Below are 20,150 nucleotides of genomic sequence, written 5' to 3'. Positions count from 1 at the left end.
AAGTAGCAGGTATGCTGTTTTTAGGTAACTTACAATGCCGGACTTAACCACGCAGGAAAGTTAAAAAAAATGTTTTACATAGTGTGTGTGTGCACGCCTATATATATTACAAAGATCAATAACTTTCGTTTTTGACGAATATTCACAAAACTTACCAAACAGTTAATCCACCTTAGCTGTTTCCTGAAAGTTTTGGGGTGATCTGTCAAGCGGGGGCCAAGTAAAAAGGGGGTCTTAAACCTTGTTTTCCCATGTTAATTTTCACAGGAAATTTTAAGAAGCAATACAGAAAAAACAACGGCACGGAGTTACACCAAATTTGGCAGAAAGTTAGAGCTTTACTTAGAAAGTTTGCCTATCATTATCAGGTGAAAATCTGTTCAGCTGTTTTTTAGAAATTCGTATTTTAAGAGATGCATCGAGTGGTCATGAAGGGGATTGCATTTTAGTACTATCTGGGTGGTTGGTCCCGCAGGAATCCCTGCACTACCTTAAATTTAAGAAAATAAGGACCTGTGATTGGCAAAGAGAACTTTTTTCCTGTTGGACTTGTTCCCGCGGTAACAAACGATCTGATTGGCCAGCCACACCTTGAAGAAAAATGTTTGGCGACCATTGCTGAACACACCGACTCTGTCCAGGAATGGGTAAGGGGTAGCAAGAGGTTTTAGGGTTTACGATTGGGATTAAGGATTCGGGGGTGGGAATCAGTAAGCGGTTGTAAGGGGTTTTAAGGGTGGAGCGAAATAGTAGTAAGGGGTTTTTAGGGTTCAGGGTTGTTATAAAAGGGAGTTTGGGTGGTGTTCCCCCGAAAAATAAATATATATACGTGTAATAAAGGTTAAGTTAACGGTACAGTTAGGTGAAATGTTAAGTAACAAGGTAACGTTTTAAGCTGTAAACACCACAGAAAATCACCAGTTATAGTTATCTCAAGTAACTATAACTTGTGCACTAAGGTAACTATAAGTCCCTCCCCCCCCCCATGCGCAGTTTTCTTTTCAATGGTGCAGTGATATTGTCAATGTTGTCATGAGTGATGTAATAAGTGGAGCAATTAGCAATGCATGGTGAGGGCGAGAATTATGGTTACCTTGGGTAACGAGTTCTAGTTACTTGAGATAGCTATTATTGGTGAATTTCTGTGGTTTTTAGAGTTTCAAATGTTGTGCTGCTACTGAATATTTCACCTAACAATAATGTTAAGTTGACCTTTGTTTTTTTAGTGAATTTATCGGTTTTTTTTATTTTTACTTACTGTAATATTTATGACCATAAGTAAAGCTACCCCCGAGGTAGCCAACCCCACACTGCGCATGGCCTTTGGCCATGCACAGCAGGTGGTTGGGCACAGGGCGTGGCCTACCCACCCAGAGGCAGCCAACCCCACACTGTACACAGCCTTTCGGCGTGCACAGGTGGAATTGACTGCAGGGCCTACCTTGCAGCGAGGCCCTGTGTTCAACTCTCTGCAAGCAGCCACCCGGAAGCAGCCAACCCAATGCCACGCACAATCTTTGTTCATGTGAGGGATTAGCCACAGGGCTTAGCTTGCAACCAGGCCCTGCATCCAATTCCCTTCAGCAAAACACACAAGTTGATGGACGGAATGTTGCACATTGGCAAAACATTCACCCCAAGTCACAGATCTGGGTTTAATCCATCGTTATTTTGCTCACCACGCCACCCCAGTTCAGACATGGCCATATGCAAATCAGTCTTGACCCTGTGCCTCATGGGAACAGTGCAGCCCGAACTGCCAAGCCATGTCTTCCCTGGACCGGAATCAAGCATCCTAGGACCTGTTTCTGGCAATCAGCAGTCATCAGCCAGGATAGTTTGACTCCAGTGGCGTAGTGAGCACGGGACCCAAGTCTGGGCATACCCTTCCCACATAGGGCTAACAGCAAAACACACAAGGTGATGGACGGAATATTGCACATTGGCAAAACATTCACCCCCAGTCACAGATCTGGGTTTAATCGATAGGTATTTTGCTCACCACGCCACCCCAGTTCAGACATGGCCATATGCAAATCAGTCTTGACACTGTGCCTCATTGGAACAGTCCAGCCCGAACTGCCAAGCCATGCCTTCCTGGACCGAAGTCAAGCATCCTAGGACTGGTTTCTGGCTTTCAGCCGTCATAAGCCAGGATAGCTTGACTCCAGTGGCATAGTGAGCACGGGACCCTGGTCTGGGCATACCCTTCCCACTTTGGTATCGCTTTGTTCGCCCTAAGTTGGCAGGATATACGCAGATGTGGGTCCCTTGCTCACGTAGCCACTGGATTCAAGCTAGTGAGCTAAAGAATGATGATGGATTAAACCCAGATCAGTTGACTGGGGTAAGTGTTTGATTTGCTCCAACGCTCCCTCCATCATCCCCTTTGGTATCGCTTTGTTCGCCCTAAGTTGGCAGGGTACGCCCAGATGTGGGTCCCTTGCTCACTTTGCCACTGGATTCAAGCTAGCCTGGCTGATGACAGCTGATTAGCCACAAACCGGTCCCAGGATGCTTGTTTCCGGTCCAGGGAAGACATGGCTTGGCAGTTCGGGCTGGACTGTTCCCATGACGCACAGGGTCAGACTGATTTGCATATGGCCATGTCTGAACGGGGGTGGTGGAGTCAGCTAAAGAATGGTGATGGATTAAACCCAGATCAGTTGACTGAGGGTGAGTGTTTGATTTGCTCCAATGCTCCGTCCATCATCTCCAATTCCCTTCAGACAGCCAACCCTATGTTGCACATGGCCTTTGTCTGTGCGCTGTGGGGGGTTGGCCACATGACTTGGCCTTCTACACAGGCCCTGTGGCCATCCCCGCCAGCCAGCTGCCAGCCCCACAGCCTTTGGTAGGGTTGTCCTTCGGACCACGGGGAACTCATCCGCGGGAGCTAAAATATATATTAAGGGGATGGGGCATGCAACTCCCCTCTCTGAACTTTAAATGACCCTGTGGATCTGCTCCGATGGGGATGGTGGCCACGTGCCCCCACCCCCAAGTGTAAAGAGGCCCTGGGGCCCCCATCCCTGGGGCCAAATTCAATTTAAACAGGGGAGGGTGTCCCCGAGCCTTCCTAGGCCCCGGGGAGCCCATCCCCCGGGGCCGTCTGTTATAAAGGGGAGGAAGGCTGCATGCCATCCCAAGCCTATTTTGGCCACGGGTGCCCTATCCCCTGGAGCATTTCTACATTATATGTGGGCAGCCAAGTGTCCATCCGAGCCACCCACAAACTACCGCATTGTGGTCCATGAGGGGAGCCCCAGGACCCTGTGGCCCCTGCTGGTATCTCGCATGGCTGCTGTTTTCTGCTTATCTCTCCGTGCAGGAGCAATATTTGTTCTGTTTTTCTGCCCGCAGGAGTGCAAACAGGGAAACAGAACAGTATTCTGCTCCTAGCCAGCTGGAGCATGTTTAAATATCCAACCAGGTGAGCGCAAACATAGTTTTCCCTCCTCCCAGTAGTACAGGCAGGAAAACTGCTATGTCCCAAGGGTGGTCTCTCCACTACACGTAAATGAGCCGGAGGCCAAAAACAATGTTTTTGTTTTTTTTTGTTACTTTTGCTGCGAATTTGTGGAGAATCTGCATATCTGTGTCAAATTATTATCATTTTTTTTTATAACACGTGCAGTCTCCCACGCTTGTTTTATGATTGGCCTCTGTGTTGAGGCATGTCCCAGAGGGTTAGGGAGTAAGGGGGTTGGGGCGGGGTTGGAGGAGGTTTATAATTAAGGGAAGGGGGCGTACCTGCCTCTACCCCCAGGCCGATTACAACTTCCGAGACTGCCACCACCTGGAGCCTGACCAAAAGTTAAAACCGGAAGGGGGGCTGCACGTCCCCCTTGCAGGCCAATTAGGCCCCAGGGACTCCATCCCTATGCCCCGGCCGAATTCTAGAGTAGGGACGGGGGCCGTGTGGAACCCCTCTTGGTTCGTTTTCGACCCCATAGGTCCCAACTCTCCAGTGTGCACTGAAAAAGGGAGGGGGGCCATGTGGTCCCACTCCCATAGCCATTAATAGCTCTGCTGACCTCATCCCCCACGGCCGTCTCAGCTATGCCCCAGGTGGGCCACCCTTGAGGCAGGGAAACCTCAATTTGCTCGCTTGGCAGGAGCAATTGAAAGCTCCCGCCAAGTAAGGAACAGTACGTCTGCACTTTTCATATGTTTCCCTCCCTGCTGTGAAGTGTGCAGGGAACAGATGAAAATATTGCTCTCCTCGCAGGGAGCTTCATTTTTAGCTGCTTCCTGTGGGCAGAAGCAGTGCCTTCTCCCGCTAAAGGCGGGGAGCCTCCTGGAGCAGCGGGAGCATTTGGACACCCCCACGGTCTCCAACAATGGTGAAATTAGTGCCCTGGATGAGCTTCAGGGCACTCGCTGGTCAGAGACGTTTTAATGCATGGGCAAAGTGGGCTCTGGCCCAGGGCCCCAGCCTTTTAGGGGCCCCCCTGACAGAGTCAGCTCCTTTCTCCAGAGTTTTGCCCCAATGACCTTGAGTATTTCTTAAACAGATTGTTTTAAATACTGTTTTCCTTTAATTTATTTTTGATGTACCTGATGTGTGAGAGTTTAGTAGAGCCATTTTGCAGAGAAATGTTGTGTTTATGTTTCATGCAATATACATTAAAAAAGTTTCTTTTAAATCAAAACAAGGCCTAACATATAAGAAATGGGGGGCGTCACAGAGAGTATTTGCAGTAATATTGGTGAACTTCTGCTGTGTTACAATATTGAAAACACACGTAACTATCCCTGAATATTAGATTTTAACACATTTAGGTCCTTATTTATGAGAAGTGATGCATCGATGTGTGAAAACAGGGATGCGTCACTTCTTAGTGCGCCCTCCTTCCGACATAGTGGATGAATCATATTTACTATATGACGCATCATGTCGCAAGGAGTTACAGATACGTCAGTATTTCTGACATATCTATAGGCGCAAAAGTGATGCATTGCTGGGATGTGTCTGAAAATAGACGCAACTCCAGCAATGTGTCCTTTGACGTGGGGTAAGCCCCATGTGAAAGGGCCTGCATCAGCGTTACACCTGCTGTGAGGCAGGTGTAAGATATTGACGCAATGGTGTCCTAGAAGTGGCGCACTTAGTTCTCATAGATTTGAATGCACCACTTCTGCGAGGTTTTTTATGTGCGAACACCCACCCTGCATACGTTATACCTAGTGCAGGTATAATGTGGTGCAGGGGTTTACAAAGTGACGCATCTGTCTAGATGTGTCACTTTGTAAATAGGGAGCAACATGGCACTTTTTTTAGGCTGCCGGTGCATCACAAAAAGTGACGCACTGGCGGCATAAAAGTGAAGCAAGGCCTCATAAATAAGCCCTTAGAATTTGGACGAGTGTTCCTTTGTACTGTCATGTACCTAATGAAATGAAATAGTGTATTTAATAAAGCGCACAGCTACTCAGACTAGAGTGTCCTGGCGCGTGACAGTGGGGAGAAAACGTGCGTAATAGACCCATCAGTTATTAAAAAGCCAGGTTTTTAAGTTCTTCCTGAAAGAGAGTAGGTCTGTGGTTAGTCTCAGACTCAAGGAGTCTATTTCACAATTTTGCGCCTAAAAAGCCAAGGGATCTGCCTCCAGTGCGGGCATGGCATATTTTAGGCATGATGGCCAGGTTGGCATTGGAAGATCTTAGGGGGTCTAGATGTTGTGTAGCGAATAGCGTACTTATTTAGGTAGCCAGCTCCTAAGCCGTGGAAAGCTTTAAAGAAGATGGTCATCACTTTGAATTCGATCCGTTCTTTTATGCGGAGCCAGTGTAGAGGCTTAAGAATGGGGGTCACACTAGATCTGGGTGTAGGTCTCAGGATGGCTATGGCTGCCACGTTTTGATAGATAAGGGATTTGGGGAGACTGCGGTACAAACTGTTGACATAGTCAAGCTTTGATGTCACCAGAGCCTGCACCACGATGTTTCTGCTCTCATGGGGTAACAGTGGCAGGAATTTCTTTAGCATCCTGAGTATGCCAAAGCAAGCACCAGTTAGATTGTTGATTTGAAAGCACATGTAGAGTGTCTTATCTATGACAATTCCTACATGTTTTACTTTCTCCTTTTCCGCGGGCAGGGGAGGCAGATTTTTTGGCCACCATGAGCTCCAGTCAGGCGTTTCTGGATTACCAAAGAAAACAACTTCAGTTTTGTCAGGATTGCACTTCAGCTGATTGATCTTAAGCCAGTTAAAACCCTGTGTGAGGCAGGACCTAATCATTGCCCTATCAAAGTCGGTTGCTTTTTCACATGTAAAAATCAGCTTAGTGTCATGAGCATAGGAAACAATTATGGGCCTCTTCCGCTACCAGAAATGCAAGCGGGGATAGATATATATTAAAAAGGATAGGACTGAGAATGGAGCCCTGAGGGACACCTACATTGATGTCCGGAACCGGGGATGAGAAAGGAGGGAGCCAGATGTCCTGAGATCTATTTGCCAAGAAGGATGACATCCATGTTAAGGCGGTCCCCCCAGGCCGATTTATTTATGTATTTATTTATAAAGTGTTAGCAAGTCTCTCCAGGAGCCTCTCATGTGGGACCGTGTCGATGGCCGCCGACAGATCGAGCAGTATCAAAACAGCCTTGCCTCCCTGGTCGAGCTTACCCTTGAGAAATTCAGTCACTTCCAGCAGAGGAGGTTCGCACCTTCAATGTGTTTTTTGAGGGCCTTGTTTAGATGCTTCTCTAATACTTTGGAGAGGGCCGGAAGAAGGGAGATTGGCCTGTAGTTGGCAGGGTCTGTTGGTTTGGTATTAGCCTTTTTTATCAGTGGAAGAATCTTAGTATTCTTCCATAATTTCGGCATGTTGCCTGAGGAGAGGGAAGCATTAAAGAGCTGGTTTACTGTGGGGTTTATGGTGGGAGCTAATAGGTTCAGGATATTCGCTGGACATGGGTCGGTAGGAGAGCTAGACTTAATGCTTTGGAGAAGGGTCACTGACTCTTCAAGCTGAAACTCAGGGAAAGCTAGTAAAGATGGAGAATCCAAGAGCTGAAATTTGCTATTAGAACTAAGGTAGATGGTCAGTTCTTCCTCTGAGATGTTAGTGAAGGCTTGTTGGATCACAGAGATATTTTTGTGAAAGAATTGAGCTATTTGCTTAGACCATTCTTCCGTGCATGGCCCTTCCTTTGTGCTGGCTTTCGGGGCGGTAAAGGATTTACCTATGCTAAATATTTCCTTACTCTTATTTTGGGCATTTTCTATCTTGGTTTGAAAGATGTTTTTCCTGCCTGCCTTCAAGAGAATGTAATGAGCTTTTAAGGTGTCTTTATACACCTTCCTAACCTCAGGTAGATAGGATTTACACCATTTCCATTCAATTTTTCTACAATTGCTTTTGCTAGATCTGGGGGAATCGTTAAACCATGGAGCTGGTAGGGCCGAGCTCTTTGAGAAGCGGGAAACAACCGGTACCGTTGCATCAATGTAGGTTCGGAGCCATGAATCTATTGAGAGGGTGTCCGAGTCGGGGCAGCCAGACAGCTCCGGTGAGGAACGACCGAGGGCATCTGCTAACATTGGGATGGATATTTCATGGAACATCCTGTAATTAGGAACCCTCTGCCCTGCATTAGCCCGAGGGACTTTGGCAGAGTTGGGAATGACGAATTTTAATAGGAGGTGGTCAGACCAAGAAATTGGAAGAGGTAGGCTTACTGATATGCCAAAGTTGTGAAAGATTTGTTCTAGGGTATGGCCTTCTCATGGATGGCTGAAGAAATAGATGGAAACATGTTGCCGGCCTGCATCATCTCCAACAAGGAAATTGTTTGAGGATTTTTTCCATTGTCCATATGTATATTGAAATCTCCCAGAATAAGGTAGTTGTTGTATTTCAAGGCAAGGGAGGAGGTGGCTGTATTAAGCGTAGTAATAACATTTTCAGTTGCACAGGGAGGTCTGTAAATCAGAAAAACAGCTATTCTATGATGGGGGATAAGGTACAGCTGTAGCCTAAGGACTCTGCGTCCTCAATGTTTTCCATCGGGATGGGAGAGCAGTCTAGTTTTTGATTGTAAATGATCTCGACACCGCCCCCCTTCCCACTCGGTCGGTCCCTCCTAAGGATTTTATAACCCATAGGGATGGACAAGGTGATAGTAGGGTTGGAGGCTTTGGACAGCCAGGTCTCAGTGAGAAATAAAAGATCAGGCTGTTCGTCTAAAAGTAGTTCATAAATGTATGGTTCATGCTTTTGCATAGCGGCAATTTAAAAGGGTGGCCTTTAAGTCCATGGTTTTCTTATTGTTTTTGCGCTTATTGTTGTGTGGGAGGATCTTGGGTGCGAGTTTCCAGGGCAGGAGGAGAGATCAGTTGCACTTATTGCATCGAAAGTCTACCTCCAAGCTTGGATCAGCCGCTGTACCCGGATATAATAGTAGCCGCCTAAGGCTAAGCAGTTTTTCTCTATTGTAATATAGTGGAAGAAACTCACAGGAGGGGAACTGGGCAGCATGATCGGCACTGGACGCCTCCGGGCGCAGACTACCTTGCCTTTAGCGTGCCTTTGGTGCGCCAGCGGCGCACGTCTGTTTGCATCGGGAATATATATAAACTGGACTGCTAACGGAGCTGAGGAAGCAGAAACTGATTGGGCGGAAGTGAGGAGCCTGATAGTAGCCCCAGCCCTCCGCACACTAGACGTATCAGCTGTGGTGGACCAGGAATGGAGGAAAAGCAAGATGCAAATCAGAGCAGCTAAGGAGGTGTAGGCAAACAAAATCAAGTAAAGTGCAAGTGCGCGTAGGTAGGAGAAATTGTTAAAAAGCAGAGTATTTCAGCCACACATATACAATTTAAAAAGTATTAAAAACCTAATAGCAGGACAGGAAACACTTAATACTACAGCTGCAGCTGCGCACATCAGTTTACATCGGGAATATATAGGCTAATGCCTTTGATGCAAACTGGATCGCTAACGCAGCTGAGGAAGTGAAAACTGCGTGGGAAACAGGGGCTCAAATTGGATCATAAATTCAAAGCTGTTCTGAAAAGGGGCCCCCAAAATATGTTTGGCCCAGGGCCCCCAAAATCCTTAAGATGTCCCTGTCGCTGTTTATTGGCTGGGCCCCGAGGAATGGGGTCCCCAGGGTCAAAATCAGCCTGAATGCCCCCTCCCCTTAACTAGCCAGGCAATGGGAACCCAGAGTCCGATATCACCCGGGGAGGACCCCTTCCCCAGTTATTAAAGGCCTGGGGTATGGGGTCCCGAGGCCAATATGGGCCCGGGGAGTAGGCTGCGTGCACCCCTCCCACTTGTTAATATGGGTGAGCCCTGGGAGATGGGGTCCCTAGAGCCAGAAATCAGATCAGCCAGGGGAGGGAGGCTGTGTGCCCCTCCACTCAATAATTTAAATGATGGGCCCCAGGGATAGTGTCCCCTGGGCCAAATACGGCTCAGGGATGGGGGCCACATAACCCCTCCCCTAAATAAAGGTGGCAGGCCTGGGGGATGGGCTCCCAGGCGCTGAAATGGGCCCCACCCACCTATGTTGATGGCCTTTGGGAGTTGACCACAGGACGTGGTTGGAAGTGTGTCAGTACATTTTACATTGAGAGTGGTTTTGTGTGTGGTTGTGGGTGTGTGAGTAGGTATGTGAGTAGTTGTGTGAGGGGGTGTATGAGAGGTTTGTATGGGCATGTGTGTGGGTTGTAAGAGTCTTCAAGGTGGATGATGTCATCATTACTGTTATGTCATGAGTGAAGTCACTGACCATGTCATGAGTGATGTATTATGGGAGGTCATAAGCAGTGCATTGCAGGGGGGTTAGTTATAGTAAGGGCTGGAAACTATAACTGCTGGATTTCTATGGTTTCCTATGATTTTTTTCAGTGAATTTCTAAGTGTTTGTATTCTATTTCCTAACTATAACATCCCTGTAACCTTTCGTTTTTTCTGTAAATTATGGTTTTTTTTAAATGCTGTGGTAGGTTATTCACAGTGCCTTCCCTATCGCCAGGTCTGGCGGCCAACCTCCTGCATTGTTCCATGGTTCATAGTATACGTGAAAAAGAATGAATAGGTAGTATGAAAATGTGACAAAGACAAGGGACAAAATAGTAAAAACTTGGGACAAGCAAGTACTCAAAATAATACAAAAGCAACAAGGAGAATGCAGTGACAATGTGGGAAAAAGGAAGGACGCAATACACTATATATATAGAGTAGAAAAAACAAAGGCAAAATAGTGACAATCAGGGCAAAATATGAAGAAGGAAAAGAAATTCATTTGGATAAATTATAATACAGTATTGTCAATTTACACATAACTATTATTACTGTATTATTTCTTAGTTTTACATTTTTTACCGATCGGCAGCTTTTCCTGCGGAACTGTAGATTATCCTGGGTTGCCCTTTATGGTTTTAGCTCCAATCACATGTTGTAAATGAGTTTTTCTGGGATTTAAAAAAAATGCTTTTACTTAATTTGGCCCCCAGGTAGGTCAGGGCCCGGGGCATTGGGGACTGGAAAAGCATGGGGGCACATGGGGCATCCCTGCTAGGGTTTATAGTAGCCCCGGGGACCGCCACCTCCCCTAGGCAAACAATAACTATGTGATTGGGCCAGCCCTGCCCACCTTAGCTCCAGGGACTGCCACCATCGAAGGGCTTTAATAGAAATTAGTGTGGGGGCCGTACAGACCCTCCTCCCGGAGCCACGGGGACCGCCATCTCCCCGGGGCAAAATGAATCAAAGGAGGGGGGCCACGTGGCCCTTCTCCTGGAGTCAGAGATGGCCCTGGGGACCACAACCCCCCAGGTCCAGCTCCTGCTATGTTCACCCCTGGGACATAGCTGTTTGCAATGGCTTGGCAGGAGCTTTACCGCTCCCGCCAAGCCATAGCAAACTGTGCTCCGCTTTGAGCAAGCATTTGGCTATCTCTTGCTCAAAGCAGAGCACAATTGCTTTTACACACAGGAAGCTGCATGTTAGCAGCTCCCTATGTGTAAAAGTAATGCTACCTTTTGCAGGAGGCGGGGTGCTGGCAGGGACCGCAGGTGTCTTCAGGCTTCCCCTCCGGGCCCCATCAGTGGCAGTGTGTGCCCTGGGTTGGCACCAGGGCACCCACAATTGAGGCCGGGCCCCAAGGGATGAGGTTCCCGGGGCCGAAATCGGTTCGGGAGTTGGGCTGCACAGCCCCCTCCCATTATTTAAAAGAGACCACTCCCTATTTTTTTTTTTTGTAACTTTCTTTTTATTGCAGCAAGATAAATGGTACAATCACATCATATGTGTCATTACTACTGGTAAACATTCCCCTTAGAAATTTGCAACAGTCGTTCTACACAGCTCTTTAGCTCACACCCCGGAGGTCGAGCAGCACAATAGTAGATAAATACGTGTGTAGGGTGGAATAACACAGAGCAGTCGTTACCAGCTTTCTGGGGCAAGACAGTGCTGCTTTTCAATCCTCTTGCTCCCCCACCAAATCACGTTGTCCAGTGAGAACAGGATGGTCTCTCTTCCTACTCGTCTGAGCTAGAACTCCCCACTCCCCCAACCCACCCCGTCCCCCCCCATTCCTCCCTCCCTCCAGAACTATCCCCCCTTCGCCCAACTCCACCCCCCCACCCTCCCAGGCGTGCCAGCTCACCACCAATGCGAGATCACAGTCATCCCGACCAATGCAGTCCCGAAGTAGGCCCTCAGGAGTAACCAACAAATGATTCGTATTCCTCACTCAGGAAGTAGGGGGACAGGGGAGGGAGCCTAGACCGCCATCTCTCTGGGCAAGTGGTCCGCCGGGGCAGGGCTATGCGCCGGGGTGTCTTCCTCCTCCAGGCCCAAAAGTGCGAGGTCTAAGATCAGCCCCTCCCATGCCCTGGCCCTCTCCAGTGCCGTGTCATTATCCGCTCTAAGCGCAGCCTGCATACGGAGTTCTCCCTCACACCGGGCCCATTTGAGCAGCTCAGCCTTCCACCTCCCCACCACAGGGCCCCTAGTAGCCTTCCACTGGGATGTTATGGCTCGTTTCGCCAGGAGCAGACCCAGGTCTAAGACCTTGCTAGTAATCTTGTTCTTTGATGTGTGTGGGAACCAGTGTAGGATGCAGTGTGCCATGGATAGATGCAAATCTCTCTCCGTGACCTCCCTCAGGGTATCTACTACCTCCCGCCAAAAGGGACCCAACTCTGGGCAGGACCAGAACATGTGTTGGAAGTCAGCTAAGGGTGCCGGGCACCGCGGACTGGCCGCCGGGTGGGTGGGGAAGTATTTATGTAATTTGTCAGGTGTCAGGTAGGCCCTGTGTAGGACATAGAAGTGCATCAGCTGAAATCTAGCGTTGCGCGTTCCGTTTCGGGCCCGCGCCACTATGCCAGTCCATGCTTCGTCAGGGATCTCCATCGCCAGATCCGCTTCCCATTTCGTCTTCAGGGCCAGCAGAGGAGCAACAGTCTCCGAGACCATGCGTCTGTATAGGCACGTGACTGCCTTGACCGTCCCCGCCATCATCTCCACGTACTGGCATCCCAGAGAGAGTGGCGGCTCTGTCCTACCCGTCTTCCAGTGCTTGCGGATTGCCGACGTTAGCGCCGCGTGAAGGGGGAAGTCCCCCCCCCCAACAGCTCAAAGCGGTCTCTCAGTAGGTCGAAAGGCAGCATCGCCCCTCCCTCATAGAGGTCCCCCATGGATTTGAGTCCCTGCTGTTCCCAATCCCCTAGTCCGTGCCACGAGCCCCCATGCGGCAGTGCCCCGCACAGCTGGAGCGGAATCTCAGGGGCGTACGGTACCCCAATGCGGCCCCTCTGGCGGTATCTATTCCAGCACTTCCGGGCCGTCGCAAATTCTTGTGTGAGATGGTAATCTCCCATCGGGAGCCCCAGAACAATCTGGGATAATACCTGAACCGGGCCCGCCGGTTCACCGGATCCATCGTCTCCTCTCCTGGCTCGTGCGACCCATTGCGTCAGCCATTGCAGCTGAGCCGCGAGGTAGTACAGCTCGTAGTCTGGTACCGCAAGCCCACCCTCCTCTCTAGGGCGGAGAAGCGTGCTGAGCGCCACCCTGCGTCTGCCCGTCCCCCATAGAAAGCCGATCACTAATGATCGTAACCGTCGGAAGTAGCTTGCCGGGATCCAGATCGGGAGGGTCCTAAAGAAATACAGCAGTCGTGGTAGGGTCACCATCTTAAGAAGTGCCACTCTCCCCATGAGCGACAACGGGAGCGTACCCCAAAACTCGAAGTTCTCTTTGGCGTATCTAATGGCCGAACCGACGTTCCCCTCAAGAATATCCGCTTTGTCATGAAATATCGAGGTCCCGAGGTAGCGCAGGCTCCTTTCCTCCCACGTCACCTCCTCCGAGGGCTGTGGGCATATTCTGCGCGGTCGGGCTGGGAACAGGCATGACTTCGCCCAGTTTACTCGGAGACCTGACACCCTACTCAGTGATTGCAGGAGGGCCTTAGCACCCCGCAGAGAGTCAGCCGAGTCCGCCAGAAACATAAGCAGGTCATCCGCATACAAAGCTATGTGGTGGACCTGTCCATAAACATCAAGTCCCTAATACGCCTGTCCCAGTCGGGCTCTCGCCGCAAGTGGTTCGACAGCTATGGCGAACAATAGGGGAGAGAGAGGGCATCCCTGACGGGTGCCCCTGCTCACTACACACGTCTCAGAGATGATTCTCCCAGTTCTGACCCTCGCCGTCACATTGCGATATAGCAGCGCCGTCCAATCCACAAAGTCATCGCCCAGTCCCATCGTGCGCATAACATGGAAGAGATAAGGCCATTCCAGGCTATCAAAGGCCTTTTCCATGTCGACTGCAAACACCGCCGCTTCATCTCCGTCATAGGTATCAGCCTCCAACACGTGCAGGAGCCGTCGCACATTAAGTGCCGTGTTACGGGCCGGGATGAAGCCGGACTGGTCCGCGTGGATCAGCGAGGCCATGTGGGGGAGCAGGCGCGTCGCTAAGATCTTACTCAAGATCTTGTAGTCCAGGTTGAGCATGGACAACGGGCGATATGCTGTCCTGTCCCACGGCTGCTTGCCCGGTTTCAGTAGGGGGACTATGAGCGCTTCGCCAGCGGTCTTCGGTAGGCTGCCCAGCCTCTTCGCCTCATTGTAGACCCGCGTCAGTTTGGGCGCCAGGAGGTCGATATACGCAAGATAAAATTCCGTTGGGAGCCCGTCTGAGCCCGGCGTCTTGTTCCTCGCCATGCCCTTGATGGCGACCTTCACCTCCCTCTCCTCAATTTTGCCCCCGAGCAGTTTCGCGCCCTCCCTACCCTACTCGGGCAAGTCCAGGCCTTCTACGCATCCCTGGAATTCCTCCGCCGACGGCAGGATCCTACTGCGGTAGAGCTCCATGTAGTAATCGTAGAATACCTCGTTGATCCCCCCCTGGTCAAATCGCGCCACCCCCGAGTGGTCCCTGAGCTCAAGAATTACCGAGCTCCTATGAGCCGGGTTGGCCTGCCAGGCCAGAAGAGCCCCCGACTTGTCGCGCTCCGAGTGCGCGCGTGTGAGGTAGGTCTTGTAGTCGAAGCACCTGAGGCGCTCCACTGTCGCCGCCACCGCTTCCCGCGCCTCAAGCAGCGCCTCATGTGTGTCCGGCCGCTCAGGTCTCGCTTTCTCTAGGTCTCGCAATTTCTCGTCCTCCTTCGTGATGTCCGCTAACAACGTCCGCCTAACTCCCGACGCCGCCGCAATGCACTGACCCCTCACCACCGTCTTGAAGGCGTCCCACTCATTCATGGCCGAGCCCGCTGTGCCCTCATTGAGCTGAAAATAGTTCTCGATATTCGAGGCTATTGTGGTGCGGAAGAGATGGTCTTCCAGCGCCTCCGGGCGTAGCTTCCAGGCAGGGATTCGCGGGCGGTATTGGGACCAGCCCAATTTCAAGAACAACGGGTTGTGATCTGAGATCGTGCGTGTGAGGTATTCACTGTGGCACACCACTGCATGCACGCCCTGAGAGCACAGGAAGGCATCTATGCGAACGTGCAGCTCATGGAGAGCGGAAAAAAACGAATAGTCCCTGTCCGATGGATGGTTAGCCCTCCATGAGTCGACCAGGCCCCATTGGCGCTGCCAAGTAGTGCGTGCAAGTGCTAGTTTACCAGCTGGTGCATTGGGCAGGGGGGGGTGGGACCTGTCCAGGGTGGTGTCAGTGACGCTATTAAACTCCCCTCCAAGGAGCAAGGGCTCCACCAGAAACGGGGCCAGTTTGCTGGACAACAAGGAGAGAAAAGCAGGCTGGTCCACATTCGGGGCGTATAGACAGCCCAGAGTAAGGTCCCTCCCATCCAGTTTGCCCCTTACCATGACATACCTCCCCTCCGGGTCAATTAGGTGTTGCGTGCATTGGAAAGGAACCCCCGCCCGTACCCAGATGGCCACTCCCCTGGCATATGCGGAGTATCCAGTGTGGTAGACCTGCCCCCTCCACCTCCTTTGTAGCGCCTTACCCTCCTTGTCTAGTAGATGTGTTTCCTGGAGGAAGGCGAAGTGAATACCCCGCCTGACTAAATAGGAGTGGATCTTGTGGCGCCTCTGCATCGTGTGCATCCCCCTTACATTCCACGTGAGACAATTGTAACCTAGGTCGGGTCCCATTGCAGAGCCCATCGCGCTGCATCCATTCTCTCAGCAATTCCCCTGGCACGCCCGGATCCCCCCCCCATCCCCTCCCCAACCCGAACAGCTAAACTTCCCCAACTCCCACACCCCAGGACAGACAACCAACATGGAAACCCCATCCAAACTCTATTAGGAAGTGTGCTTCAATAGAATAGGGCTAGGGTGGCCAGTACGCCGACCCAAACAGGTCCGCAGCCCCCCGCACCCGCCCCACCCTCCCCTCGGACCCTTCAGGAGAAGTCCCCCGGCCCCTCTCCCCCCCCCGCTGTCCAGTAACAATATGGGGGAGGTCCCAAGACTGTCTACTCAGCGTCTGGAAGCAGCCTCAGGTCGTACCCAGTACCTTACACACGAGTCCAGTGTCCCTCTGTTCGCCTCAGCCAAGCACTCCGTCTGCTGTTTGGGGAGTCACCACCGGCAGGTCCGACTCTGAGAGATCTTGCTCACTACTGGAGCTAGGACTGGGAGCACTGGCCCTCGACTGTTCCGACGCACTCCCAGATGGGCTGGCGTCTCCCTGGCTGATGGCCACCACCGCCAGGACTGCTTCAGCTCTCTCCTGCTGCCATCTCGTCGGGGAGCCAGTCCCCCGCGTCGGCCTCGTCTGAGTAGAAGGTCTTCTAGGCGAGGTCTCCGGAGGGGCGTCTGCGCTCGGCTCCCCCCTGGCATCCAACCAACTCCAGGCCTCCTGCGGTGTGAGGAAGAAATGTGAGCGTCCTTCAGCGATGATCCTCAGCCGAGCCGGGAACAACATAGCATAGGGCAGCTGTAGTGACCTCAACTTTCGCTTAACCGCCAGGAAGGATGCTCGCTGCTTTTGCACGTTTCTGGTGAAGTCCGGGAAGACCATGACCCTGCTGTTATCAATTCTTAGGTCCGGCAGGTCTCTGACTCTTCGGAGGATGTGATCTCTATCTCGGAAGTGCAAGAGGCGCAGCACTATCGGTCGCGGCGGCTCTCCTGGCTTGGGGGGGCGCGCCGGGACTCTGTGGGCCCGCTCCAGAGCAAAGAAAGGGGAGAGTCCCTCAGGGGCCACCGCCGTCCGCAGCCAGTCTTCCAGGTAAGTGACCGCATCCTGACCCTCCACTTTTTCAGGAACCCCCACGAGGCGGAGGTTGTTGCGTCTGGAGCGCCCTTCACTGTATTCGGCCCTGAGCTCCAGTACCCGGACCTTCTGCGCCACCTCCGCCAGTGATGCTCTCAATGCCTCCACGTCCCCGGGCAGATCTTTCAGGGTCATCTCCAAGGTCGCCACCCGCTCCTTCAGCTTCCTGTGGTCGTCCTTCAATAGGAACAAGGTCCGAACCGATGGTGTCCATCCGCTTCTCAAGAGCCTCCCGAGACGCCATTATCGCCTGCATGATGTCGCCCAGTGACGGATCTCGTGGGCAGGGCGAGCTTCCCGCTCCAGACGTCGATGCATCCTCCTCCACGAGATGGCCCGGGTCGTCCAGCTTCAAGGCGTCGAAGCCCTTCTTTCTGCTGCCCCGCGTCATGTTGTCGGGCTGCAAGGCGTATGCGTCCCCGCTGTGGCCACCAGTGATTCAGGTCACGCCCGGCTGTTTCTCCGGCCCTGTTCCGGTCACTCAGCGCTACTGCCTTTCTTCGCCCTTGTCAGCTGGGGCCCACTACAAGGGGCAAGTCCCCCTTCACCAGGTCGGCAGGACCCCAGGGCTCTCGCTCCCGGCACCTCTGGACAGGCAGCAATAGTCTACCGGGGTGCCGCAGGCTGGATCGTCCCCAAGCGCCAGGTGTATCAGGTGAAGAGTCAGTGCCTCACTTCTCCCGGTCCAGGCGTCGCCACAGAGGTCTCAGCCAGGCAAGGTGTTCGCCGATTTCACTCTGGCCGCCTCGCGGCCCCGCTGCGCCCCGGGCCCCTGTTAGACGAGGTCCCAGTGCCTCAATCGTCGCAGGGAGCAAGCCTCTCTCTGCCAGATCGGAGGGGCGACAGGACCCCCTCTCCAGTCGCCCGATGTGCCCTCCTCCACCTGGGCTCCACGGATCCTCTGCCCGTCCACCGGCGTCAGGCCTAGGGCGGCGGGCAGTGCGCGAGGGCCTCCGGTCAGGGAGCTGTGTCTCCGGCTCCCAGGCTCACGGGTGTCCCCCTGCGGCGCCTGGCCGGTCACTCCGCTGGAGTCCGCTCACCCACAGGCCACCCGGAACGCGGGCGCCCCGCTGGTCAGGGCGGGAGGGGCGCCAGGGGAATGCCCGCAGTGACAGGGTGAGCACAGCGCGCCTCGCGGCCTCAGGGACCCCGTGGCTGACAGTTAGCGCGGCTCCGTCGAGACACTCGGCGCCATCTTGGGGTCAGGCAGTCCGTCCGGTCTCCGCTCCCGGGTCACAGCCGCGATTGACTTGCAGGGGGCGCCGCTCACCTTCCACAGCCCCCGGGGGCCCTCCGCCGCCACGTCAGGCAGATACTCCGGCAGTGTGGGCCCTCAGCCGCCGACAGCGTCCCTCCGCCAGGCACCTCAGGCAGGGACAATGGCCACCATTTTGGTCGCTCCTCGCGCCAGATTCTCCGCTTCACGGGGAACTCTCCCCACAGCTAAGGATCGGGACTCTCGGGTCCCTAGTGTCACCCCCTCGTGCTCCCTGGATCCTCCCCTGCGCATCTGGGGGTCCGGGGTCCGGGCCGGGGTGCAGGATATGGTGTGGTGCGAGGCGGGCGCGGAGGAGCTCCGGAGTCCCGCTTCCACCTACATCGGCGCCGTAGCCACGCCCCAAGAGACCCCTCCCTATCATAAAATAATGATAAAAAGGCTGGGCCCTGGGATGGGGCCCCGGGGGACAAGGTTCCTGTGGTAAAAGTGGCCCAGGGAAGGGCCCTCGGGGAAAAAATATATAAAAAAAAAAGAAAGGCAAGTTGCCAGAGGGCACGCCCCCTTTTTTTACCACTCTGCAAACACACCTCCTGGTGCACTGCTGGTTGGGTGATGAAGTCCCCTTGGATCCGGAGGGCCAACAAGCCTTCCTGTTACCTCCAGTAAGCCCCACACAACCTGATTGCTGAGAGGACTTCGAAGGTCATCTTCTTTCTCCACCACTCTGCACCGCGCCTCCTGGAACACTGCTGGTTGGGGGATTATGTCAGTGATGTCATTAGAGATGTCTCTGATCATGTCATGAGTGTTGTAAGCAGTGCATTGCAGGGGCGTAAGTTATAGTTAGCTCAGGTAACTAAAACTGCTGAATTCCACAGTTTTTTTATTACGGAAATATCTAAGCCTAACTATAACGTCTCTGTCACCTTTGATTTTTTCAAGTGGATTTTTTATATATATATATATATATATCAAATCATATTCTCAAATAAGAAAAGCTGTTAAACACAGAGGCGCAACTGAGTTGTTAGAATATGAATAAAGCTCATAGTGCTTTAAAAGCTGAAAAGTAACATGAATTATGTTTTTTTGTTGTGTTCTCGTCCAGTTTTCCCTATTTAGACCCCCCTGAAGAGAGGCACATCCTGGAGGCTCTGAAGCAGCTTTACCAGTGCGACGCTATTGACAGGTATGTGGCAGAATATCCCTGATAGAGTCTAACTGCAAAAAATAGAAGAACTTTCCGTTTGCTAGTTTTGAAAACTATCACTTCATTACAACAGGGTCACGTTCCTGGTATTTTGTCTGAGAAATAGCAAAACATGTGTATATCATTGTTGTGGCCATTGCTCACAATGTATGCAGAGAATGAAATAAAAAATCCTTGCACGCATGTTTACTAATTACTCACCCTGTATGCGTTTGTTTTATTTCAATTTGTGTATGCATGGTGAGCAAAGGCACCACATTAATGGAAGTAATAAGGGTTCTCATTATCGTGTAACTCCTAGAACTTACATTTATATACCCTTTGTGTACCTTTCTAGAACTTGGTTTATGATGTTTGGCTTTACTCTATGATAATGATTTGGGTGCTGTGCCTGCTGTAACCTGATGGTACTTGCGGTTTCTCAGTTTCAGTACAATATTTGCCTTATTGTTCATTATGCCTCGCTGGATGTGTGTTCTACTTATGAAGTCCCCCTTTTTAGGTCTGGCGTTAGCCAAGACCTTTTGATATTACTAAAATTGAATGTATAATATACTTGCATAAAGTTGCTTTCAGACACCTCTTCTCAAATACTGGTCTGCTCTTGTGTCAGTCATATTTTGCTTCTGCCCACTTCAGCATATTGCATGGGACAATAGGTCAGCCTACTTTAGCCACTGGCTAACTTCACTTTGAGTGAAAGCATTTAGCCCTTGCACAAGGAACTCATCCATACACAAAGTAGTCACTTCAGTGCCAATGTTTTTGTTTTTACTTTATTATTTCTTTAGTGCCTTTGTTTGTAGTGCTACCAGATGAGACGATGGTGTACTTACAAGTTTATCAGTTCCTTTCGCCTGCCAATGCTGTTGTAAATTTATATCTGAAAGAAACACGTAAGTTATAGATTCCTTATCTTAGAATTACCCCCAGGTGTCAGACTGGATCCAGAAAGTTTTTTCGTCAGCAGTACCTCTCCGCGTCAGAA

The 20,150-nt window shown here is 51.5% G+C and overlaps 1 protein-coding gene across 3 annotated transcripts in view; it reads left to right on the top strand.

Moving 5' to 3' along the window:
- Positions 1–20,150, top strand: part of DHX40 (DEAH-box helicase 40) — a 418,899-nt gene that overhangs the window by 218,251 nt on the left and 180,498 nt on the right. For all 3 annotated transcript variants that reach the window (XM_078679838.1, XM_078679839.1, XM_078679840.1), the window contains exon 11: positions 19,061–19,141. In XM_078679838.1, the coding sequence (XP_078535964.1) occupies positions 19,061–19,141 (81 nt within the window). The remainder of the gene's footprint in view (positions 1–19,060; positions 19,142–20,150) is intronic.

This window comes from Lissotriton helveticus, chromosome 3_1 (assembly GCF_964261635.1).
Source record: "Lissotriton helveticus chromosome 3_1, aLisHel1.1, whole genome shotgun sequence".
NCBI lineage: Eukaryota > Metazoa > Chordata > Amphibia > Caudata > Salamandridae > Lissotriton > Lissotriton helveticus.
Note: the sequence above shows the minus strand (reverse complement) of the source record. Positions and strands in the feature narration are given on the sequence as shown.